Genomic DNA, 25,351 nt, shown 5'->3' with positions numbered 1-25,351 from the left:
CAAGTGTTTATTACTAATAATCTAAAAATAAACACACAATTACATAGCGTCTGCTTAAAAATGATAGTCACTGTAACATTTTGCCGTCTGGAGATTTAATTAGGTGATTCCATGGTGAACCGCTAGAGGGAACCTGCATAAGTCAAGTGTGACATGTACCATACTTTGGAAATGCTGCTCCAAACAGTCCAAAGGTGTCAGTGCTTGTTTGAATAAGTCAGGGTGGAGATAAAAATAATACACATATCTATTCATTTCTCATTTATTAAAGGCAATAATCAGTCCATGGCAGCCTCTAAGTAAAGCAGCAGATACAAAAATATAGAATTAATAAAGATGGTCTGAATGAGTGTATAGCTCATATGTAGCATACAATCAAATTAATACATCTATACTGTACATCACAATTGAAACCTCGAGCGATCACTCTGCAGAGAAATGATGCGATAAATGATGGCATTAAAATGAACTGACTGCAATAAATAAGACAAAAAGCTGATGTGTGAATAGATTTAAACCAGCGCCTCCATGGTTTACAACTCTCCACCCCTGCTGGTGTCTCAAGTCCTATGACATGATCCCATGTTCCTCCTCACTTGTTCCTCTTGTAAATCTTCTTGGCAAAATTGAGGAATACGTCGTGAGGAAGGTTCTGAGCGTGACACGCGATGAGTTTCTGCAACCGTTGGTAACTCTCGTCTTCGTACTTGCGGTAGAGGCTTGGCATCTGCAGGGCGTCGTACAAAGCTTTGACCTTTTCCACGCTGGCATCGTCGTGACGCCCGTAACATGCCTGAGGGGGAGAACCGACAACTTTTAACCAGTTGAGACCGGGAGAGTCGTTCATCTGATCTAGCCTCTGAGGAGCAGTTTCGTTATTTCTTAGAATGCATTGCATGATACAAGTATATGTATTTTTAAGTACTTAATAACATTAATAACACGCATCAACTATCATAATTTTGAGACGATCATACGTGCCATCACTTGGGGAAACACCATTTGGTTTTATTCCTGTGACAAGTGAGCAGTATTGATCGTGATAACGTGTAAAAAAGAAAAGCTGCATGTGACATATGGTGGGAGGAGTTCACTGGCTTACCAGACTTTTCATTAGCTTTCTCACCACTAGTGTTGATAAATTCAAGGGTCACACTTGTCATTTAAAATGCACAAGTAGCGGGCCAGCGTGAATACAGAGTCCCCTCCAAAAGTAAGCAAGTTTCTATTCCTTTGTTTTTAATTGTTTAATGAAGACATTTGGGTTTCAAATAAAAAAATGAATATGAGACAAGTTCATAATTCCAGTTTATACTGTGTGGTATTTACATCTACATGTGTTAAACAACTTCAGACAGAACACCTTTTGTTTGAAGCCACCCACTTTTCAGTGGGCAAAAGTGTGTACAGTAATTCCCGGCCTACAGAGCGCACCTGGTTATAAGCCTCACCCAGGACATTTGTAAAGGAAATACCATTTGGTACATACATACGCCGTAGCTGTGTAAAAGCCGCAAGTGCCCACATTGAAACACGTGATATTTACAAAGAAAGACGGTACACAGAGAGTTTAATGCTAACGCTAGCGCCGCACTAACAGGCCAGGTTAAAAAAAAAAAAAAAAAAAACATACCGGTAAAAATCACTGAAACACGGCAGAAACACGGTAGCGCAGCGCTAACAGGCCCGGACCGGTAAAAGTCACTTCCTTGGCACATATGTTCCACTGGTCTCACTGTTACCTTTTCCGCTCGAGTGCCCCCTTGCGGCCATTAGAGAAAAAAAAATGCACAAATTAGCCGCATTACCCCGCAAACCGCAGGGTTGAAAGCGTGTGAAAAAAGTCGCGGTTTATAAGCCGGAAATTACGGTAACCAAAAAGAAGGTTTTGGGGTGGCTTCGTCTGGATTTGAATCTGATTGAAAAGCAGTGGCCTTTCCTTCATGCTGGATAACCCAACATTTTTGTTGAATTAAAAAAATTTCCAGGAGGATTGTGCCAAACGATCTCCACAGATATGTGAAGGACTCAATGTAAGTTATAGAAAATGCTCGAAATGTTGAAACTGAGGATAGCCAAACTAGTTACTCCATTTATTGGGACATTACTTTTACCACACAGGACCAGGTAACTTTGAAGATGTTTTTGTTCCTTATTAAATGAAACCACCAAATAAAAAAAAAAACCAAACAAACTGCATTTTAACTTCAATCTGTTCCGCTACAACATTCAAAGTGACCCACACAACTAAATCATGTACCTCGACTACGACATATTTTTGTTACGAGCCCCCCCCCTTTTTTAATAGATAAAATAATATTTGAACAGTTATAATTTTATTCAGATAAACAAACTAGTTATCAATTTGTTGTGTATTTGTAATAATATGGAAGGATCTTAAATTTATTGTACTACATTTGGTTTCAAAGTCAATGCTGGCCTCTGACGGGAAACCACAACTATGATGTGGCCTGTGCGAAAAAAAAAAAAAAAAAAAAAAAAGTTTGACACTCCAGTGACCTGAAAAGTCTTCACATTATATATCATATAAACATTAAAACGGTTAATTTCGGTATACTAAAAGTAAACTAACCTCTAATTCTGCTCTCTGTTCAGGGGTCAGGATCTCCATCGCCGTGACAACGAGCCAACTGCACTTGTTATCTTGGATGTCCGTGCCGACCTTTCCCGTCACGGCAGGGTCCCCGTAACAATCCAGGTAATCGTCCTGCCACAGGAGCTCGTACTTTGTTAGTGTGCATGTCTCCATTTGACAAGAACCTCCGCACCAAGTACACGCACCTGTATTTGGAAGAACTCTCCCATCTCCAGTAAGATGAGTTTGGCATTTTTGTGCTCTCCTTCGTCCTTGATTCCAGCCTATGTAGACATGATCAGCGTTTTCAGGAGAAGTGAATCTCTTAACTTAACTACACGTTCAGCAACTGCCTTACTTACCATGTACATCGCTGCTGCTACCGGAAGGTAGAAGGAGTAGAAGGCAGTCTTATATTTTACAATAGCTTTGTACCTGAAAAACATCAAATTCAAAACATTGTACTTTTGGGGCAATGTTTCCCAACTTTAATTGGACCAAATTTACAAGTTCAATGTGAAATCTGGGCCACCTGTTTCATTGAACATTAAAGATTTATTCTGTTGTACAAATGATAATAGATTGATACACATTACCGTAATTTCCAGCCTGTAAACCACGACTTTTTTCACATGCTTTCAACCCTGCGGCTTATGCGGTGATGCGGCTAATTTTGTGGATTTTTTCTAGCGGTCGCATGGGGGCACTCGAGCGGAAAAGGTAAGAGTGAGACCGGTGGAATATATGTCCCGAGGAAGTGACTTTGACCGGTCCGGCCCTGTTAGCACTGTGCTAGTGCTGTGTCTCAGTGGTTTTTATTGGTATGTTTTTCTAACCTACCCCGTTAGCACCACCCCAGCGTGTTGCTGCTTCGTTACTGCCACGTCTCAGTGATTTAGGTATGTTTTTTTTTTTTTTTTTTAAAAAACTGGCCCTGTTAGTGCTGTGCTACTGTGTAGCTGACGTGGCTGCTTTTTTTTTTTCTTACCGGTATGTTTTTTTTTTTTTCTTAAACCAGCCCTGTTTGTGCTACAGTGTTGTTGCTATGTTAAGCTAAGCTAAGGTATTAAAACTTTGAAAACTCTCTCTGTGTACCGTCTTTCTTTGTAAATATCTCGTGTTTCAATGTGAGCACTTGCGGCTTTTCCCCAGGTGCGGCTTATGTATGTACCCAATTATTATTTTCTATTATTATTTTCTATTTCCTTTACAAATGTACCGGGTGAGGCTTATAATCAGGTGCGCTCTGTAGGATGGAAATTACGGTAATTGTATATTCTGCCAAATAGTGGAAGAGCATTTAATTTTTCTGCTTGCCAATATATGTCACTGGCATAGATAGCTGAATATAGATTATATGTAGTTTAAGGTTTTCAAAATGATTCTGTAAAATTAGTTGATTTCGTGGCACAGTGTTTGGAAATCGCTGCCCTAGCCGTCACGTCCTTGGCTTGCCTCTCCATGATGAATCTGTTGAGGTCAATGTGACCAGGGGGCGCCGTCATGAGGTCCAGGGCTTGGCCCAGTTCTGTCTGGAAGGAGGTCTGAAGCAAGGAGAGAGATGCAGTGAAACTCCTGTGTATCCTTTCCCTCCATCCATCCATTTTCTATATATCACGTCCTTATTAGGATCACAGGTGAGCAAGAGCCCAAGCAGCCTTTGTGAAAGTGTCAGGGTGAAACCTGAACTGGGCGCTAGCCAGTGTTCCATCACATTTTCAATTATATTACCAAATTAATGCACAATAAATGCATCATAACTCTGCTTCAGTCATAATGTAAAACATCAAATCCTCTTTCATCACTGAAATGAATGGAAATGTCATTAATCTGGTACAGACCTTCCTAACACACTTTCGTAAAGAATATATGCCTCTGAGTTTCATTGTATTGTTTGTCTGTCTGTGCTGCTGCACATTTCTGTTCAAATATCTGTTGCATCAAGGGTTAGAACACCACAAAGTCAATACTAATTGTGAGGCCATCTTTGGTGTGTTTCATTGGGTGTTAAGAGTTAAAACCTGTAGATGTGCCTTTGACAAAGTGATGTGGTCATTGCCAAAGACATGGAATTCCTTATTTTATGTTCATGCTCTCATATACAATTTACAAAAAAAAATCCAACTTCATTGAAATCATTTTGCACATTTTTTTGAAATACCAGGATAACGCAACCACATTTTTTTGTCATTTATTCTCTGAAAATTCAGACTGTACTTGTACAAAATTCTGACTGCATTCTCATGTCGTTACAAGTCTGTTTTCCCCCTCAGATACTTTTATAGAACCCAGTTGACTGCGAGAGGGAGGGTACACTTGGCTGAAAAATTTTCACGAGCCAGCCACATTTTGATAAACAAAGCTATTCACACTCACACCTAAGGTCAATTTCGACTCTTGAACGAAACTACAATTTTTTTTCCATAGGCGGGAGTAAATCTGACCTCAACGGCCTCTCGACTGTGGCACAAGTGCTAAGCACTAAGGAACCACGCTCCCCCTGCATCCTTTCCAATATATTAAAATATCAAATCTATAAATACCTCATTGAATAGCTCTAGTAGGTGTACATAGTAAGGCTGGCTTCTGCAGTGTCTGCGGAGCAGCCTGTAAATGGAGGCCTCCAAGAGGAAGGCATCATTGATGGCATCCAAACCGATGCCGTCCTGTAAAAGCAGAAATGAGGATCACCTCCACAAAAACAATTCCTTTCCAAATGGATCAAGCCTCACCTTCTTGTACCAGCAGGGCTGACCTCTCCGGGTCAGGGATGAATCCATGATGTCATCAGCGATGAGGAAAAAGGCCTGAAGCTGCAAAGAACACCCACAAGGTCACAAGGTGTTAAGATAGTGTGAAATATCAGATGTTAACTCATGTGGTTTGTACATGTCATATACAAGGGTTGACAGACAAAAAAGTTCACAAATAAATGTTATAAGGCTGGCTATTCGTTTCAAAACTGTGAGTTTACTCATTTCAACTACAACACAAGTTTTATTTTTATCTCTTAAATTAAGAACATAAGATCTAGCTGTGGAGCAGTTTACATTTTTTTTTTAATGAATTCATTTTCCATGCCACTTTCTCCTCACTCGGGTTGTGGGGTCCTGGAGCCTATCCCAGCTAACCATGGACGAAGGGCGGGTTATACCCTGAACTGGTCACCAGGCAATTGCAGGGCCCAAACAACAATTCACACTCACATTCAAACCTACAGGCAACTTTAGAGTCTTCAATCTTCTTACCATTCATCCATTTTCTTAGCCGCTTATCGTCACAAGGGTCACGAGGAGTGCTGGAGCCTATCCCAGCTGTCAACGGGCAGGAAGAGGGGTAGACCCTGAACTGGTTGCCAGCCAATCGCAGGGCAGCGAGACAAACAGCTGCACTCACAATCATACCTAGGGGCAATTTAGAGTGTGCAATTAATGTAGCATGTTTTGGGATGTGGGAGGAAACCGGAGTGCCCAGAGAAAACCCACAAGGAGAACATGAAAACACCAGACAGGTGAGGCTGGGATTCGAACCCCGTTCCTCAGAACTGTCAGGCAAATGTGAAAACTAGTCGTCCATTGTGCCGACCTTATCCGTTTTTGTTTGACAATATTGCAGCATTCTGCGGTTTGCGTAATCAGGAGCGTGTGCTCTGACAAAAAAAGGAGGCGAATCATATTGTAACAATGGATTTTATTTGCACTTCTATTCCGATCTAAATTGGTTTTTGGCGCTATGTGATAATGACAAAGTTTCAGGAAAATCAAGTGTGTAGGTTTTGTTCTTGGGGGAGGTTAGAACCAGGAGATTCTGCGAGCTAGACTCACTTTTTAGTCTGCTAAAATGGTAGTCAGTAGTCGGACAGAAATGTAGGCTGAAGTCATCGGGGCTGGGTAAGATGACGTGTCATGAGCCCTTCATTAATATTGCTCCTTTCAGCCTTTTGCCAAGTGTGATTACTTAGTGTGATCTCCAGCAAAACAAACGTCGACTTCATCCTAATATTTGTTCAGTGTATGAATCTTTTGGGGGATGGTTTCCCCACAATAATCCAGTTTGCGACACAATTTACCAGTTCAATACACCAGCCGACCACCAGAGCCCGCTGCACGTCATCCTGGGTGAGCCGACTCGGAGGGACGAGCTCCCGCAGGGAGCCAATCACCGACAGGCCGCGGTTCCTTTTGCCTCCGGGGGCATTGTAGAGCAAGACCTAGCAGGCAACCAAAGCATACATTTGGCCCTCGAAATCGCCAGACTTGGGTGAAAATGTAGCCGTCAAGTCACCTCTTTGAGCCGGTTCAGGGCGTCGAGCAGCACGGGGTCGGTGAGGTCCTGCTCAGTCAGCTCCCGCACCAGCTCCTCGAACTGAGCTTCGAACAGGAGAGAGTCCGACAGTGGGGTCTTGTTGTTCTGCGAGCCGTTGCAAGTGCTGTCTCCCTGGGCAGACGACAGCACAGAGGCTCGGTGTCGTAGCTTAGGTGAAGTCGTGGCTGGCCGCATGATTCTAAGCATTTTAGGGACATTGATAGGCAAACGGAGAAGGTGTCTCATCCCTTAAAAAAGTCCAGGTGCCCTCCTTTCCAGTGACGTGTAACACTAACCCTTCGCCATTCGTTACTTTTAACGCAAATTACAATTTGCTGCTGGGGTGAATTGGTTAGCTTCACACAGCTAACCGAACAACAAGAGCAAAGGATTACGCTAAAGCGCTATTATTAGCCAGCAGCTTTCCTTGTCATAAGTAGCGTTGGCTGACGCTAGCCGGTATCGTTTGCCTCCAAACTGCCTGTGAGCGACGCGAGCCATACTCATATCCATTATGTTTTCCTTCTGTCACAGACGCTTTCTACGTACCATATTTGTTTTGCCACCGTCTCCCAAACTGTCACGTAAAACACAGCAAAGTTGCGTCCCGTAAGGATTTTTCGACTGGTAATTAAACCGAGGACCGTGAATGTCTCATGAAAGCAGGATGTGCAGGTTGTAGTTCCCATTGAGGGTAGCGGCCGTTTTATTAGGCTATAGCAAAACTAAGATTCCCGTCATCCCTTGCGCTGGAGGGATGTGGGAGGGGAATACAAAGGCTCGATTTGACACTTTGCTTTTTCATTGGTCGCTTGCATCGAACCAGGATGGGCTTTCACACATCTTGGCCAATAAAAATCGTAAGGGGGCGGGGTTTCAAGTGGAGTGGTGAGATTGCGAACCAACCGGCGAGCCTTCATTGGTTTTACCAAGAGAAAAATAACTGAAAAAAAAAACAACGAAATTATGAATGATATGAAGGTTCAATTTGGGTTACTTATTAAAAAAATATCTACATTATAAATTTATTTTTGTTTATTTGTGTTCTAAGTCAACTTTTCTCACTGCAGTTTACAAAGTGGACCCAATAAATATGTATCATATTTACATACGATTTATTCAGGTTTTAAGGCTGTATCCAGTAGAGCCTGTCATACAGATAAACGTTTCTCCAAATAAATAATGCAAGACATAATGCAATAATAATGCAAGACAAGAGGAGGTAGAAACACATCTCAGTGGAGAGTGCCTGTATGCGTGTATACTTGTACAGTACGTTTGGAAACTCAATGGGCCATTGCTGATATTATTGTCACCATTACTTTGGTACTCTTTGAAGGGGTGTGGGGGTGTGGGGGTAACATTGATGCCCTTAGTGTGATCCCTACATGGTAGTGTCCTTACAAATATGTACATATCGAAATATGTAATATATGTACATTTATTGCAAGAGACTCATTTTGTTAGTCAGCGTGCAATGAATTCATCTTTGTCTTACACAATCTGACTGCTAAAGCCACAATCAGATATGCAGGGTGCACAAGGACATATTGCATACCAAACTTGTGTGCTGCATAGACAAATTTTCTTTGCAACACTTGATTAGACACACACAGTATGTATCTGTCCTTTTACACTTCCTGTATGTTTTTCCGTAGACAAAGGGAGGAAAAAGGTGTCAACCCATGCAAAAAAAGACACTTCAAGGACGTGATATACCCTGATGTTTGTGGGGGTCGCAAAACATGCACAAACACCAAACCATGTTTCAAAGGGACCGGCCATACAGAATACAAGACATGCATTCATATCACGTATGCCGGCAAATACGTTGGGGGAAGGAGATGTGTAGAATTTCTAAAAAAAAAAAAAGAAAATCAACAATTTGCTCATCATATATTACACTTAGCTAAATATGCATGGTCAGTCTCTTAATTTTTTTTTTTTTTTTTTTTTACATGGAAGACAAAATAAATTTTTAAATCATCATTCAACCTGCCTTGAACTAGGATATACAAAATATTGCAATCCATGATTTCGATTGCTTGAAGGCCCGGCAGTGTCCAGGATGTTTCCACTGGGAAAGCTGCAAAAGAATGGAAGGAGGGTCTCGGCTAACACTGTTTAGATGAGGCCGGACGATCAGCTTGTCTTCTATTCAGAGTGATGCACAGAACTTATTGAGTAAGGCCAGAAGACTTTGGAGTTGATAGGTCTCAGATGTCTGACTGATACTCAAAAACTCTTCACCGTCCTTCTCGTCACAGTGCAGACTCTGAGTAGAGTGCTCCCGAGGATCCACGATGCAGGTGAGGCGACACTAATCGGCGTACGGACACGGAGGACGAGGAGTTCAGATCCCCACAGCTGCGCAGGTGGATGCCCTCCGGGGCGCGGCCGCTGTGCCTGCGGTTGTGTCTGCTGTCGCTGTGGGAGTGATGGTGGGTGCGCTGGTGGGCGTGGTGGTTGGGTTGACCTCGACTGGTGCTCCAAGGGGCCCGCCAAACCTGAATTGGGATGTACAAAAACAACATGATTATTCTTCTGATGAATATAAAGTAATGTCACTTTTGAAGTGACAATATTTCTGTAAATAGTAGGCAAGAAATGTTTTAGATGCATCACCACGCATTTTCTAATCAATCTAGGAATTGAAGGAATTTAGCTCGGTTGACTTTGGGCAAGAGGTGGAGTTTAGCGGGCTGGTCTTTCGCCAATCGCGTGGCACAAACAACAAGCTGTTCACACCTACATTCAGAATTTTGCTTTAAAGTCTGCTAACTTGATGCTAACACTTTGCGGGAAACACCACAGGGATCCTAACAAATGACATCCATGTGGTGGTGTTATAAAGCTTGAACACAAATGGAGCATCAACACATGTAGAGGGGAAACATATATATCTTTCATCCTTGACGAAAAACAATATTACTGCATCTAACCTAGTGTTTTGATTGTCCTAGAGCAGGACTTGCTCGAGACTAGAACTCATCGACACCAAGACAAGACAGAGACTTTTGGAAGTTGAGATCCAGTCAAGACAAAGATTAAGACAAGCCCAAACTGTGACAAGACCAAAGCCATGAAAATCAACCTTAAAAACCATGAGAAGGTTGAAGAGTATAAGAGCATGCTCTCTTTAATTTAACATTTATTTTAAATATAAAACACAGTCTGCAACTCATTCAAAGTGCACCAGGAAAATGTCAAATTTTAACACTGATTTTGACTAACAGGAGTGGGTGTGCCTCAGTCTCCCTCAGTTACAACATGTGAAGCTTGCAGTCTTTACAGAGGAGGTGGGGGGAGAGGGGTGGGTCATGTCTGCATGAGAACAATATCATGACTGTAATTAATAGACCAATATTTGTGGGAATAAGGTGGGATGTAATTGCGTGGACATACTTGCTCCAAAGACAGATGGTTTGTGGCGGTGCCCTCGGCCCCTCCCCTCCTTTTTGGTATTTGCCCTGTACCCCCAGCGTGCTCCGAGGAGGGCGAAAGGTTACGTTTGGAGCGCTGCAGGAAGCGAGCAACCAGAACTCGTGTCACCTTGTGGGGGACACAGGTTGCAAGATCAGTATAGAAATAGGAATATAAACCAGGACACATTGAAATTCATGTACAGTGGAACCTGTGAAATAAACTGTAATCATGCAACATTTTGAAATTAGAACCACCATCATGCATTGAAAATGTTCCCTAAATTACCTGTGCAGCTAATAAAGATTTTCCAGATTGACCCTACATTTACATTTTTTAACAACATCAGGCTTTGAGCTCGTTTTTGTTCAGCCACATCCTAGTCAAGGTGGAAGGAGTAATGACCAGTTCCAAATACTACACAGTGTTAGGGTTAGGATCATCAGAACCAAGGGTGTTTCACATATTTAATATTAGGGGGAATTTGATTACTTCTGAAAAAAGTTGCATCCTGAATTATGAGAGGGTGTGCACAGTTGTGCACCAACATGCACTCAGTTTTTTATTTTTATGTCCTCTTATGTTGGTCTAATTTTATGTTTTCAATCAGAAAAATGTCCCATTTGAACAGCAACTTATGACTTTATATATACTCAAGTTCAAGTGTATAGATATTTGAAAGCCTTTAAGATAAACCTTGAGGTCTCCAAGCGAGCGGTGATATTCTCTGGGTAACCGCAAGGGTGACACAGGCGGGCCTTTGGAGGGAACTTGGACCCCCGGATCTGTGGACTTCACGTTGTCTTTTTTTGGCAAAGCGGTAGCTGGAGGCAAAGATGTACGGGGGACTGGCAATGCCTCAGAGGATGGACCTTAAGAGAAAACAACTTTTTTACCCTTTTTAAACAAATAATAAATTCAAGCCCTACAAATACACCAAGCAATTTCACATTTGTTGATTTTTGGTGGTCACAGAAAATGAATTAAATATCTTCCCGAGGTCTGGAAAAATGTAAAAAAAATGCTCCTCATGTTAAGTGCACACATTTAAAATGATGATTATCATGGGATAGGTTTAACCAGTATTACCTATGTCTGGAGAAGCTTTGCTGCACCCAAAGCTCAAGTCAGCTGGAGAAGAGAGAGGGGAAAAAGACACATTGTTTTATTAAAAAAAAAAAAAAAAAATCCAAGACATTCTTCTGACTAAGTACACCCTGGACTGGTTGCCAGTCATTCGCAGGGTACATAAAGATAAACATTCCTGCTCACATTCACACCTATGGACAGTTTAGAGTCTTCAACCTTTGAAGTCGTGTGCGTTGTTTGGGAATTCGTGCGGAAACAAGCGAGGGGAACACATGCATAATCCATACACAAAGGAAACTTAAACCTAAGAACTGTGAGGCAGATGTGCCCGCCAACACATATAACATTAATAACTGGTAACTTATTCACAGTGCAATCACAGAGGGAAAAGTGTGGGTGTTGAGCTATTCCACTGGGAAAAGTGTTTGTGTTTAAAACCCAACATTCCTTGCGCGTTTGACAAATGGTGTGTTGAACCCTTTCACAGGGAAAACTGTGGGTGCTGAAACTTCAACATGGCCAATGGATGGGAGGAAAACTGTGCTTGTTGAAATCTTTTACTGGTAAAAGTGTGGGTGTTGAAAACATCGAAATTGTGGGTGGTAACTCCTTCACTGGGGAAAATGTGAGTTCTGAAACGGTCACATTTCCCCACAGTGTGACAAAATGATTATTGACCCCTTAGACTGTGAAAGGTAAGAGTGTTGAACCCTTTGACAAGGAAGTGTGTTGGTTTTGAAACTACTCCAGGCCCCACAAAAGCAACAAAAAGTGTTCACCAGGAATCACTTGGGTGCTGAATCGCAACATTCCCCACAGGTGTAACAAAAAGTCTGGGTGTTGAAACCTTTTGTCATGAGCAAAACTGGACCACAAGCAACAGGGGCATGGCCTGGCCACCGCTCCGAGCGGTTTCATCTCTGACAACTGTCGCCAGTCACAGCTGTTTCACATGAGGCACTGTGATTAGACCAAGTATTTAAGTTGAAGTTTTGTCACTGACATTTGCCAGTTCGTTGCCCTGCATTAGTGAGTTGCATTCACTGCGTGTGGGACTCTCCGCTTCTACACGCAATTTAGAGTAACCCTACTCACAGCGATTCTGTGCCCTTTTGTTTGATCCTGTCCTGTTGAATTTGTTAGTTTGCCCCATAGTCATCGGACCTTGCTGCATGTCTTTCGGATCCCGCCTAGCCTAGCGTTTCTGTGCCTCTGTCTTTTCGGACAGCGACACCGTGTATGACCCAGTTTCCGGAATAAACCACATTGAACATTATGCCTCTGCCTCGAAGTCCTGCATTTGGGTCCGCCTCCGCACCGGCGGTTCATGACACCTTTGACTGGGAAAAGTGGGACTGGCTATAGAAACACTCGCGTGTGTGACACAATCTTTGGGTTTTGAAACTTTTTCAACCCCCAATGTGTTACATCATTGTGCCCTTGGCCACGTAACTCCCAAACATAGCATTATTAAGCTATACAGCAGTATTATTAATGCTAGCTGTTGGCTTCAATTTATGTGATGCCTTTCAAGGGACCAAAGCACACTTACAAATAACCCGTGAGGAAGTGAAATGTCGAATATGTGAGGAGCACTGTGCTTCAATTACCTGGAGCTGAAGAGGAGCTGAGGCCTGGCTCACTGTGTGACCTCAAGATGCGCAGGAGGCCGTCACCGTCATTTCTGTTGCCCTCGCCCTTATTCCTCCCACCCCGCCGTCGCAGGTACAGAGTCTGGTGCTGTAATGGAGGTCCTTTGCTCTGGTCAACGCACTGCTCGTTGTTTTGGGGATCCGAGGAGTCACGGGCAGTCGCTCGGTGTAAAGGAGTGGAGGGACGAACTCGGATGTCCGGTATGCAGGTTTGCTGTCGCGAGGTTGACCCCGCTACAACCTCCAGTTGGGAACAGCTTCGAACTAGCGATGCTTGACGCCGCAACGCTGGAGACCTGGAGGCGCATACAGTAGCGAATAATGCTCTATATGCAGTAATGCAAATGTTCTTTTTTATATACACTAGTTTTGTCAACAACATTGCAAATTGCACTTCGCATTCTGAATGTGTTGGCCAACAGAAGTATTGGCTGGCTCATTTTTAAGTTAGCATCACAATATCAATAAAACATATCCAACATTCTCGTTATTTTTTCCTGGATGCCTGTTAAATTTTCAGTTATCCATAAAAGTTAAATTCGGGCCAACGGACTTCTCTTGTTTGTTAGATTTTTTTGTTTCTTCTGTTTTTACGAAAATATTTACGAAAAATAACCCAAATTCATCCATCCATTTTCTTAGCCGCTTATCCTCTCAAGAGTCACGGAGAGTGCTTAGAGCCTATCCCAGCTGTCAACGGCCAGGAGGAGGGGTAGACCCTGAACTGGTTGCCAGCCAATCGCAGTGCACATAGAGACAAACAGCCACACACACAATCACACCTAAGGGCAATTTAGAGTGTCGAATTAATGTTGCATATTTTTGGGATGTGGGAGGAAACCGGAGTACCTGGAGAAAACCCACGCAGGCACGGGGAGAACATGCAAACTCCACACAGGTGGGTCCGGGATTAAACCCGGGACCTCAGAACTGTGAGGCCAACGCTTTACCAGCTGAACCAATGTTTCACCCTCTAAATTCATAAATATATTAAATACTTACAGTATACTGTATGCACACATATATAATGTAGTAGTATGCTATTAAAAACGTTTACATTTAGATGTAAAAATGCAAATTAAATCTTTGCTAAATACATTTTCTTCTTTTATTCATTTCTTTTATTATCAAGTTATTCCTTATCTGTAAACAAACACATTTGATTACATTTATCATGAATTGTTCTCCTTTTTGGTAAATTCAGCATTAAGTCAGCTGATTATATTTCAAGTCATATGAATTTGGCAAATTAATTTTGGATTATTCGTGGCAAAAGGTAATTTGAAATTTCAGTGTTTCAAGTTGTCTTTTATAAATAGATTAATCTTGAACTGAAGGCTACTACGGCAAAAGTAATCTCAACATGGCAGCTTCCAGATTGAATTATGGTTGGGGAAAAAAAACAGCTGTGCCTTTGGACGTCATTAGCGCTTGCTGGTACACCAAATTAAATGTCTGCCCCCCACCTGTATGTGGTGGTTGCAGTACTGGGCGAAGAGCAAGAGTTGGACCTCTCTCCTCTGAGAAAGCATCTGGCTCTGGGTCCCCCTGCCAGAGGGCTTTCCGGTGTCTGGGAGCGAGGACAACGGAGGCCGGGACGGTCCGCTCCGCTGTCCGGTCCGTCGCTCGCCTCGCTGGCCGCCCTGCCGGCCCTGCCGCCGTGATTCCTCAGCGCCACCTCCAGCAGGCAGGAGTCCTCGGATGGGGACGAATCGTCTGGGATGTCCACGATCTCTGACATGAGCAGAGATCCGCTGTCCATGGAGACTGAGGACAAAAACCAAGGGCAATTTATGTGTGGAACTCTTTGTCAAAAACTAGGAAAATTGAAAATGTAGGCGATGCTCATTCAGGGGGGTCAAATCTCTAGCCTGAGGGCCAAAATTGGCTTGTCATTCCAACCTGCAGGTACATATTTTTTTCAAACAATTATTAGTAAAAGTAACATATTGTAGTCTACTCTAGTCAAAGTTTGTCCAGGAAGATTTAAGTTAGGTGAAAAGATAATCAATAGATATAAGATCATCAATAAATGTGAATATTTACAGAAGGCACTTGTAATTGTTTGCGGCGAAAAAATTGGCACAGTCATCGTTGTTATTTCTAGCCTACAAGGCCACAAATGTCGGCCCTGTTTTGAAAGAAGAATGCTACGAGAACAACAAACAATAAACAAACTAGCATTTGTCTACAATTCCTTGCTCAATTGTATTTATCATCAGGAGTCAATGATTTAATTAATTAGTATTTTTTAAAACATGGGATGCAAGAATATCTTGCATGCATGTTCTGAACTCCTGTTTCCAACTCCCCATAGCTGATGTCCCGTTGACATCTTCAAACAGGCAAACTAGTTGACAGAGAATCAACAACGCCTTCGTTGACTGCAGCCACGAAGTGCTCCTTATTGTTTTGTCTGCCTCGACTCCATCAATCAACACTTAATTGACGGACATTTTAACGATCAGTGAGTTGATGACATGGTTACGTTTTTTTACCACATGGTATATATCATTGCTCACCTTCTCCACTAAAAGCTGTTGAAGTCACTCGCTCGCCGGACAACTCAACGCCGTGTTGGTCGAACATTGTTGCCTGGACAAACACAAAAAGGTCACCAAAAGCGTCACAATCGTGTCATTTACATAGATTAGAAAATATATCATAAAAGATAGACTGATCCAGAGGCACACTGACCTGGCTGGCAGCTCTTTGTCCCATCACGGCCTCGTAGGGAGGAGGACAGTCCGTCGGGTAGAGCGGAATGGGGCTCTCCATGGACCCGTTGTAGGTGATACTCCACATGAAAAATATTCCGTTTTTTTATTCCATTCTATAGTTTCTCATTACATTGACAGCATATATGCTCATCAGGCGCAACATTGTGGAAACCTGAATAAACTAATGAGATCTGTGTGAAATATTGTGCCTTTAGAAAGAGAATAATAACGAGTTAATTCATTCCATGACCACGCTTACAGTAAGACTATTCTCCATTGAAATTATTGGAAATGCCATTAATACATGCATTAATTGGACACTCTAAATTCGTGTCAATGTGGGTGCAAATGGAGGTTTATATGCGCCCTGTGATTGGCTGATGACCAGGTAAAGGTCTACCCCCCTCTCGGCCAGAATCAACTGAGATAGGCTCCAGTGACCCTAGTGAGTACGTGAAATAAATGAACGAATGACTATTGCAGTACAAAACATAGAATAATGACATCACCAAATACAAATGTAACAAATTCAACTGCTTTCATTCATTTATTCATGAATTAATTGTCCAACTCCTTTGGTGTGTGCTCTTTTGCCACCACCAACTGCTCAGTAGGCTGCAGTCATATTCGTCTTTTTTTGCAGAGGATGAAGAATATATGACTGTCAGGATGTTTTTATAGTCTTTCTTTGTGGGTTGCTGCATTATTTGTGTTCAAATGCACATGACTGAAAGGGTTGCATCTAAGCTATGGCAACATCAATGCTAGTTTCCTTAGCCTGTCTATTGCATTTTGCATGGCGTTTTAGCCTTTGGCTCATGGACCTTTTCAGATTTGGTTTGGTTACACACGCAGCATGAACATTTTCTTTATGTTTGGTTTTGAAACCACAACAAACCATGACTAATCTTATAATCCGATAAATTAGCATGGCTCTGACTCTCAAACAAAGGTGTTCCTTAATAAAGCGTCTCTTGTTTTCCCATCATTACCTTTGGGCGTCTGTCTCAGAGCTGCAAGTGTACTCGGGAGGATAGTAAGGGGGTGGCGGAATGGGTGGAACAAACTCTTCGAAGTCCATGATGTTGGTCAGGAAGGCGTCCTGAGGCGTGGTGCATTCCGGGTTGACGGAACGAGAACGGTGAGGCGCCAGCTAAGTGGGGGTAATGCATGCAAGCATGTTCAACATGTATGCGACAGGGCACATAAACCTGACCAAATTGTGACTTAAAATGCATTTTTCCTTGCTGAAAAATAAATTAATAACTAAACAAACAAACAAACAAATAAATAAATGGATTTAAAAAAAATAAAAAAAATAAAAAAAATATATATATATAAATAGTACTTGTCTTCTTATGCGAATAAAAGTTGAGTAATGTTGGGGAATAATAAACCCAATAAAAATATATTTTATGATAACATGGCAAAAGAAATTTAACACAAAATCAAATACATATAAATAAGTTGAAATGACCCAATTCCCTTCCAATAGATAGTGGTATTTCCAGGTGTTATAAATTTATAGGTACTGTAATTAAATTAATTTTAATCAGCGGTCCTAAAAAATATTTTTGCCTCTCCAGGTTATGAACAATATCACAATATATTAGTCGAGTTAGGCCTAACAGTTCATCAAAAACTAGACAAAAGTTTTGAAGCATGTTTGCCACTGCAACTTTGTGTGGCACTGTGCTTGAATATAGAGTAGGGAAAAAAAATACTTTGAAAACAATTTCATAAAATATATACACTATATAAATATATACGGTGGTTCAGCTGGTAAAGCGTTGGCCTCACAGTTCTGAGGTCCCGGGTTCAATCCTGGACCCACCTGTGTGGGGTTTGCATGTTCTCCCAGTGCCTGTGTGGGTTTTCTCTGGGCACTCCGGTTTCCTCCCACATCCCAAAAACATGCAACATTAATTGGACACTCTAAATTGCCCCCAGCTGTGATTGTGAGTGTGGTTGTTTGTCTCAATGTGCCCTGTGATTGGCTGGCAACCAGTTCAGGGTGTACCCCACCTCCTGCCCATTGACAGCTGGGATAGGCTCCAGCATTCCCCGTCACCCTTGATGGATGGATATATTGCACATTAAAGCTAAACACAAATTCTACCTGAATAAATAACCTTTCTTGCACCATTAGCAGTCATCTAGCAAGTGAAAATTCTTTTTAAGTCAAACTTGGTCAGGATATTAATCATTTGTGTTTTATTTTAAGGGTTTGCGTGTGCACTCACCAAATGGATGAGGTCCAGGGAGAAAATGTGGATGCTGCAAGTGACCGTGGACAGAGTGCAGATGATGGTGGATAGAATGCTGAGACCACAAGCGCTAAACAACAAGTCCTGTAGAACAGTATGGAACATTTGCAGCTATTTACCACAACCTAGATCTGTAACCACCCACGCCCCCCATACCTTCAGTTGATGCCGGACTGAGTGGCAGTCCGAATTTAGGTTGAGGACGAGGGTTCCATCCTCTTTGCTGGAGCAGGATTCGCCAAGTGCGCAACACACGCATCGACCATTCTCCACCTCCACACAGAGAAAGAAGGTCAAGTCAGGCACTGTAGAACTGTCAGACCCAAACTCAAATCTATTCCTTGAACGTTTCATGGCGCATCTGTTTCGAAGGGCATTTCAGCACGAGCCTTGCGCTGTGTTTGTACCTGGCATGTGAGCATGGACTTGACCATCTGTGCATTCTGACAGGAGAGCATGGAGCCGGCCAGGCTGAGGATCACGCACACCGCAGACAGCAGCATGAACAGAGACACCTGTGGAAGGACACATGAACGGACTTTTATGCTTCCGGGAAAAGTCATTTCAGCCCTCTGTGTGTTTCACATAATATTCACGATTGATAATAAATGCTAGCACACCATAATGTCTCCAGTTTCACACCATAAGCTCTGAGATTCTTTAAAACGAGGAACTCACAATGAGGAGAAGGTGATCTGAACAAAAGTCTTGGCACTGAATCTTAATCCTTGATTATACCGAGATTAAGTTTCCATTCCCCTTGGAGTCATTTGCAAGGTCAATAAAGAAATGCTTGGATAAGTTTGGTGCAAAAGACACCGCAAATAATGCAAAACTGCATTATTACTGTATTATTAAAATAATTTTACCAAGTTTACATGCACACACTTTTTTTCCCTTTTTCATTTTACCCCATCTACCTGTCACATCTGTCAGTTTTACGAATAAATGTCAGCCTTTCACATTAAAGACAGTCCACTGCTGATCTACAGCCTTTTTCAGACGGCAATCCTGGAAAATAGCAACAGCAGAGCTTTCACAGAGAATCAGGCATTCGTCAAGTCATGCTGCTTACACAGAACCCACAGCATGGGCTGTATACACTTTTGCATTGTGACACATCCAGCATAAGAAGAAATGTGATATCCCTCATAACTGGACATAAATTCCCACTGACACCATGTCGTCTTGAAGAAAGTCTTCCCGGTTAAGTCAAAGCTCCTGAAGCTGCAACTATGCGGCGTAATTTAATATTAAGGCCTATTTTCTTGTAGACTAGCCCACATTGTGTATTATAGGCCTCTTTTCCATTTACGTTCAGTACTAAGTTGCTCGTAGCTTGTAGCTGATAAAGCAAAAAAAAAAAAAAAAAAGCTTTCATCCTGTTTGCCATCTCTTTTTTTTAGGATAATGTATTATTTTAATGTCAATTTAGAGCAAATTGAAGCTATCATGAATGTTTTATCCGTTTAACATAGCAATGAAAGCACATGCATTCTTTCAGGGCTCAGACAAATGCACTTCCAGCCTGGAGTAACTTTGCAAATATGTTAGCCATATTTTACAGAAATTTATCAATAATTTACAGCGACGAGAGGATCCATCTGCAAGGGGTTTGCCAGATCGATTAATAATACAAGACCCCTCGTGTGGACTGTCACGTTCAATTGTTGTTTACGGTGTCTATTAAAAAGAAAAAAACTGCAGTTGCATGACATCTTTCGGAAGGACTAAGTGCAGTTGGTTAGTCATTGTGAAATCACCTCCCTGCCCCCATCCCCCATTGTCTCTTCGAGCCATATTTTTAAACAAATCATTTTTTTCGATACCTTTCATTAGGGTCTATCCCTATAGTCTTGCTGGACTGGGCGCCAGCCCAATTTATACAAACAACCTTTCAGATGATGGGCAATTTTGAGTCTTTATTGAACATAACTTGGAATGTGGAAGTAAGCACAAGTACAACTAACACAACCATGAAAAAGCAACATCTCACAGGTAAGATTCGAACCCCACACTTTGCCTCCGTCCACACAGCAGGTCAACTTGACATGTATCTGTATTCTTTTACATGCCAATATCATGTAGATTTCTATATTTTTGACCCAAGGTTCTTTCAAATGTGCCTATAAATCAGATATATATCTGATGTGAAAGCCGTCAAAGTGTAACAAACGTCACAATCGTTCGACAACACAAAGACTGTGAGGGAGTGCTTGTTAATTTTATGCAAGTGAATTTCACAGCAACCGCTAAGAATAACAGCTGGGAGCTCCAATAGCGTCAGCTTAGCTTGGCTAAATAAACAGGGTAGGGTCAGGGTAAATGTTTCATGAAATGTAAATGTTTCATACAGGCATATTCACTGTTTTTCTCATTTGATTGGAGCTTGTTTCCCAGGCTCATTTTGTTGGACGGAACAGAAACATTTAAAATGTTATGTATTTAGCCATTAGCCGAGCTAAAACCTTTGCCCTGTTAGCATCATAGCATCAGCTGCTGGTGTACATTTCTTTCTTAAAGAGTCACATTACTTCACATTTATATAGAAATCACTATCGTTGCGAATTAAAAAACACGGCAGGGTGGGGGTTCGTAAATCTGCCTTACAGGAAAGAGGTAGTGGGTTTGAATCTCAGCCCAGGCCCCCCCGTGGTGGAGCTCCTATGTTCTCCCCAATTGCTTACGAAGGTTTTGTAAGTTGTCTGACATCAGTGTGAAAAGAGTTTTTGTCTATTGTACACAAGGAGAAAAAACATACCACCAGCGTTAAAGGTCTCCTCCACGAAATAATGCCGACTATTCCGGATGCCACCACCTATGAAGATAAAGACATAAAGATATAAGATACGCATATGCATATAAACACGGGCTCCACAGTGAATGGAAAAAGTCTACACACCCCTGTTTGAACTGCCAGATTTTTGTCATACAAAAAAATTCTGACCAAAATAAGTCTTTTCAAAACTTTTTCCATCATGAATGTGAGCTGGACAAGATGAAATCTTTGAGAGGGCAAGTAAAAAAGAGAATTAAAAAAAAACGCTATGACCTCGATCATATTGCATCATCCTTCGTCTATTACACGTGATTTTCTTTACACATCAGAGCACATGATGCTGATTGCAGAAACTGACGTGTCAAACTAGCATAAATAAGGTGCTCCACAATTCTTCATTGTTTTTTTTTTTTTTTTTACACTTATATGACAGTTTGGAATGTTAAATTATGGCAGAAAAAATACACCTTCCTTTATGACTTTATGGCTATAACGTGAATTTGGAAATTTTCTACATGGTCTATCAATAAAGCAGCAGTAGTCATAATTACAATCAATGGTGTAGTGGCTCAAGAAAGGGGTCCCCTGACAAGTTTTTCGAGATACGAGCTGTCGTTTGGCCGAGTTTTTGCTTTCACTTGCGTGCAATATTTGAGATACAAGTGCAGTGTGGTGGCAGTTAACGGAAGCACCCGATTAATAGTATTTAGCGGCGGTGTTGTAATGCTTGAAGCAACGGCTATTTGAAGACAAACGGTGCTCCAGCACATGTAAACCGACAATCTTACAATACTCACAGTGTTTCATCTACAGCTAAGTGGCATCTTGTTTGTGCAGTCACAATTGAGACAGTGCGGTAAGAGGTCTGTGCAGAACCCAATAGGTTAGTACTGGTATTATCAATATCTGGATACAGAAAGCTAGCATAGAAGGATTTGTGGTGACTTTTCTCTTAACCTTGTAACCATGGGCACACCGTTGTAAATTCTGTTTTCTTCTATCCATTTTTTTTATTTTAAAGCTTGTAACTATTCCATCTTAGTGTTTTATTCACACAGTTACATACATTTTTCATACTTTCTAAGAAAACGGAGATTCTATAGTTCAAAAACTTGTTGCGACAGACAAAAACTGAGATGGGCTTCAGATTCTCCACCCAAAAATGAGTGAAAAGCAGCTGCCAGACCTAACTCAATAAAAATTGTTCTACCCGATGTTAATCATGATGCACAAATTCTAACGTTCTATCTTTATATTTTACTTACTGAAAACACAAAGATTCTTTTTGATTTTTGGGGAGGCTGGAACGTGATTAAAAGTATAAATGTAGCCGCACTACTGTATTTTTATGAAAAACACTCGTTGGCCATGACCACATTATTCCTTTACAGTATGATTGCACCACTGTGTTAACTATATTGCGTGCCGTTCCTAACTTTGAAACATCGTATGTCGGACTCGGTACCTTTGTGAACTATGGATCCCGTGAATAGGTATTATGACGATGACAGTTTGACCCTGAAACAGATTTATTCATTTTATCAGCTGCTCAAGATGGAGATTCTATTGTAGCAATTGAGGCAGTGAGTTGGTTTATACTCACAAAAAATCCAGCCCAGAAGGGACAGGACTGCCTCACGCGAGCTGATGAGGTGAAGGCCATGCTGGTGAAGGAGAAGGCCAGCACCATGGCCCCCAGGCCCAGGTGGCACAGACCCAGGTAGAGGAGCAAGCGCGCCCCCCCGGGGCCTCGCCCCGAGATGCCCCGGCGGCTGTCCGACCAGCCCCGAGACCCCGAAGCGGACGCCACGCTGCTGGAGTCTGACGGCGAGGGCATATTGGAGATGTAATGGGAGGAGGTTGGGACTCAATTTATAGTTCTTAAGGCTGGCTGAACATTGTGAGCCTGCTCAGCAGAAAGTTGAGAATGAAGCACACAAACCGCTCATTTGACTGTTGCAGCCATGGCTGTATAAGTCAATACAGCTCACAGCTCCTCCTCCTGCAATAAGACTCCTCTGTGTGGCTCACATGGACACGTTTGCACGCTTACTTGGATTTTTCCCCCCTCTTTCTTTCTCCTACTTCCACTCTCTCGCAGATGACATTGCGGCAAGCAGCGGGAGGCCTCACGTTGTCAAACATCCCAAAAGAAGAAAAACGGACAGACTTTCATCTCTCTCAGCCTGTGGGCCGCTTGTGTGCGGTAGTGTTCTCCTCCTGGGCGGAGCATCGGCCGACCTTCTCTTCGGACCACCGAGAGAGAGAGCGAGAGAGAGAGAAAAGAACAAGATCTCTCACCTAGTCAACGTGAGCCAGTTTTCGATCTCGATTGATAAATGATCGCGGAGATCGAAGAGTGACAAGTCCGCCTGGTGTGCAGCCGCTTTGCCTCCCCGCAGTCACGCGGGCATCACGTCCACTCGCCTCGTTAAGTGCCCCGGACGTTGAGCTCACTGCACCCTCCTCCGCCATCCGGACGATGCATATTTAGCATCAAGCCGCACTTGAAACCACCATCTCATCAGTCCACGTTTTGATGACGCCTCTGCGTGTTTTCTGGCGTGAATCCGCCTCCGGGCTGGAAAAGCACCACGCGAGATGCAAGCCCGAATCTGTACCAGTGCGTGATGACAAGGCACGTAAAGCGTGCGTGAGTTGCGGCAGAGGAGGTGGGGGCTGATGCTGAGAAGAGAGAGAGGGAGTAGAGAGCAAGGAAGCGAGGAAAGGTGGATGGACGCATGGAAGGAAGGAAGGAAGGAAGGGACTAGCCGATAGTTGCCTAGCAACAAGCTTCAGCATATACATAACCAAAGCAAACAAAATGATTAAGTATATTTGGTTTGTTTGGGGTATATCCATACCCCCACGTCCAAAAAAGAAAAAAAAAAAGTCCAACATGGTGGAACACTTATACTACGTGCACAAGATAAGCTCTACAAAGACAAGAATTTGTTGCAGAAGAACAACAATTAATGACAATGAAGATTGTGGGACAAAACAAGACCCTGGACAGCTCGCCATTCAATTGCTATTTGATCATCAGGCACATGCATAGATAGGTCCACAAATGGTGCTCTAGCACCAGCAGCCCCTTTGCCCCGGATGAAAAAAGTTGTTCTTTCTTCACTCGTCTTTAAAACAATAACAATTCCTCACTTTGAGTTTAAATTAATAAAGTATTTTGACATCTGATGCGCATTTAGTCAAGTAAGGTTCATAGCCACTCATCTTTGTGTTGGTCATGCGAAAATTGAAAACCTCTCATCATTTTGTTGAAATGGCACTCATTTTTATTAACTAATTTAGATTGCCCATATAATTAGCAACAAGATATAAATGAATATACAGTACAGGATTATTTTCACAATGTACTTGTATTTTCCACCAGAACAAGGGGAGAAAATACAAACAGTCACTGGACTGGCACACGAAAGATGAAATTAGCGTGAATGTGACCCCTGATTTAAAACGAGTTTGACACCCCTGCTAAAACGACTTGTAAATATTCACATTTCCTCTGATTTTCACAGTACTTCTAATAATATACAGCCACTCATCCTAAGCACAGAATTTCCTGCCATTTTGCAGCACAACTGTTTTTCACAAACCTCGTGAGCACGATTATTCTCCTCTGGAACATTAGGCTTATTGATCTGAACTTTTATTTTATTTATTGTTTACAAGAGTTATGCGAAACCTGCAGATTGTAGTCTCCAAACGATCCAGCGCGTATGTTTTGGGGGTGTGGGAGGAAACTAGTGTACACAGAAAAAAGAACAACGCATAGGCACCGGGAGAAAATGCAAAATGCACACAGAAGAAGCCGGAATTGAACCCACGTCCTCAGAAGTGTGAGGCATATCTGGTCACCTTTCATTAACTGTGCCACCCAGCAAAAATAATTGAATGATAACTTGGAAAATTTACAAATTTAATGGTTTGCAGTATTTTAAAATTTAGTTGCATAATGCGACTAATGAGATGAGATTGCTAGCCAAATAGCAAAATTGCCCATGTTATTTTAAACCTACTGCAACATTATCAATAAAAAACACCAATGCACAGTACTTGTGAAAAATTGCTTTTTTATATATATATCTGCGTAGATTTGTAGCGTCATCTAAGTCAAGATAGTCTACAAAAGCTGAATTGTGGCTTCCTAAAAATATTCAAAGGCTAATGATTATGGCTAACGATATTTTACGTGGTATCTGTCCAGCAATTTCTTTCGACCTTAGGCGGTAGTATCAGTGCCTTACCAGACATGGGACAATTCCTTGTGTTAAATTATTCTGTAATTGAATAGATGCGTCACGTTAACGCCTGACACTCATCTCTCCCATCCATCCATTTTCTTTGCCGCTTATCCTAACGAGGGTCGCGGGGAGTGCTGGAGCCTATCCCAGCTGTCATCGGGCAGTAGGCAAGGGTACACCCTGAACTGGTTGCCAGCCAATCGGGTCCTCAGGACTGTGAGGCCAACGCTTAACCAGCTGAGCCTCCCGTGCTGCCCTCTC

The 25,351-nt window shown here is 42.2% G+C and overlaps 2 protein-coding genes and 1 long non-coding RNA gene across 7 annotated transcripts; 1 reads left to right on the top strand and 2 right to left on the bottom strand.

The window, feature by feature from the left end:
* Positions 1-246: 246 nt before the first annotated feature.
* fdps (farnesyl diphosphate synthase (farnesyl pyrophosphate synthetase, dimethylallyltranstransferase, geranyltranstransferase)) lies at positions 247-7,661 on the bottom strand. 2 transcript variants are annotated; one of them, XM_061820703.1, is made up of 10 exons: positions 7,451-7,661; positions 6,881-7,033; positions 6,666-6,806; positions 5,329-5,409; positions 5,140-5,262; positions 4,052-4,140; positions 2,959-3,031; positions 2,803-2,880; positions 2,594-2,728; positions 247-793 (listed from the first exon to the last, which is right to left on the bottom strand). In XM_061820703.1, exons 1-10 carry the CDS (start codon positions 7,451-7,453, stop codon positions 593-595), a joined length of 1,077 nt encoding a protein of 358 aa, XP_061676687.1. In that variant the 5' UTR covers positions 7,454-7,661; the 3' UTR covers positions 247-592. The 2 variants fall into 2 exon arrangements, with proteins under 2 accessions (XP_061676687.1, XP_061676686.1); XM_061820702.1 differs by lacking the exon at positions 7,451-7,661 and having other exon boundaries at positions 6,881-7,431.
* Positions 7,662-8,951: 1,290 nt separating this feature from the next.
* On the top strand, positions 8,952-10,128 carry LOC133501168 (uncharacterized). Of its 2 annotated transcripts, none has more exons than XR_009795119.1 (3): positions 8,952-9,085; positions 9,169-9,342; positions 9,870-10,128. It is a non-coding gene; the product is annotated as an uncharacterized LOC133501168 (long non-coding RNA). The 2 variants fall into 2 exon arrangements; XR_009795120.1 differs by having other exon boundaries at positions 9,865-10,128.
* fam189b (family with sequence similarity 189 member B) lies at positions 9,073-23,688 on the bottom strand. 3 transcript variants are annotated; one of them, XM_061820700.1, is made up of 15 exons: positions 22,774-23,688; positions 22,435-22,652; positions 20,814-20,870; positions 18,460-18,567; positions 18,209-18,325; positions 18,029-18,136; positions 16,778-16,938; positions 15,763-15,862; positions 15,588-15,660; positions 14,532-14,832; positions 13,024-13,361; positions 11,414-11,455; positions 11,021-11,196; positions 10,307-10,453; positions 9,073-9,408 (listed from the first exon to the last, which is right to left on the bottom strand). In XM_061820700.1, the coding sequence occupies exons 1-15, from the start codon at positions 22,778-22,780 to the stop codon at positions 9,163-9,165; spliced, it is 2,199 nt and encodes a 732-aa protein (XP_061676684.1). In that variant the 5' UTR covers positions 22,781-23,688; the 3' UTR covers positions 9,073-9,162. The 3 variants fall into 3 exon arrangements, with proteins under 3 accessions (XP_061676684.1, XP_061676683.1, XP_061676685.1); XM_061820699.1 differs by having other exon boundaries at positions 22,435-23,688; XM_061820701.1 differs by lacking the exon at positions 10,307-10,453 and having other exon boundaries at positions 22,435-23,688.
* Between the last annotated feature and the right edge of the window lie 1,663 nt (positions 23,689-25,351).

This window comes from Syngnathoides biaculeatus, chromosome 5 (genome assembly GCF_019802595.1).
Source record: "Syngnathoides biaculeatus isolate LvHL_M chromosome 5, ASM1980259v1, whole genome shotgun sequence".
Taxonomy (NCBI): domain Eukaryota; kingdom Metazoa; phylum Chordata; class Actinopteri; order Syngnathiformes; family Syngnathidae; genus Syngnathoides; species Syngnathoides biaculeatus.
Note: the sequence above shows the minus strand (reverse complement) of the source record. Positions and strands in the feature narration are given on the sequence as shown.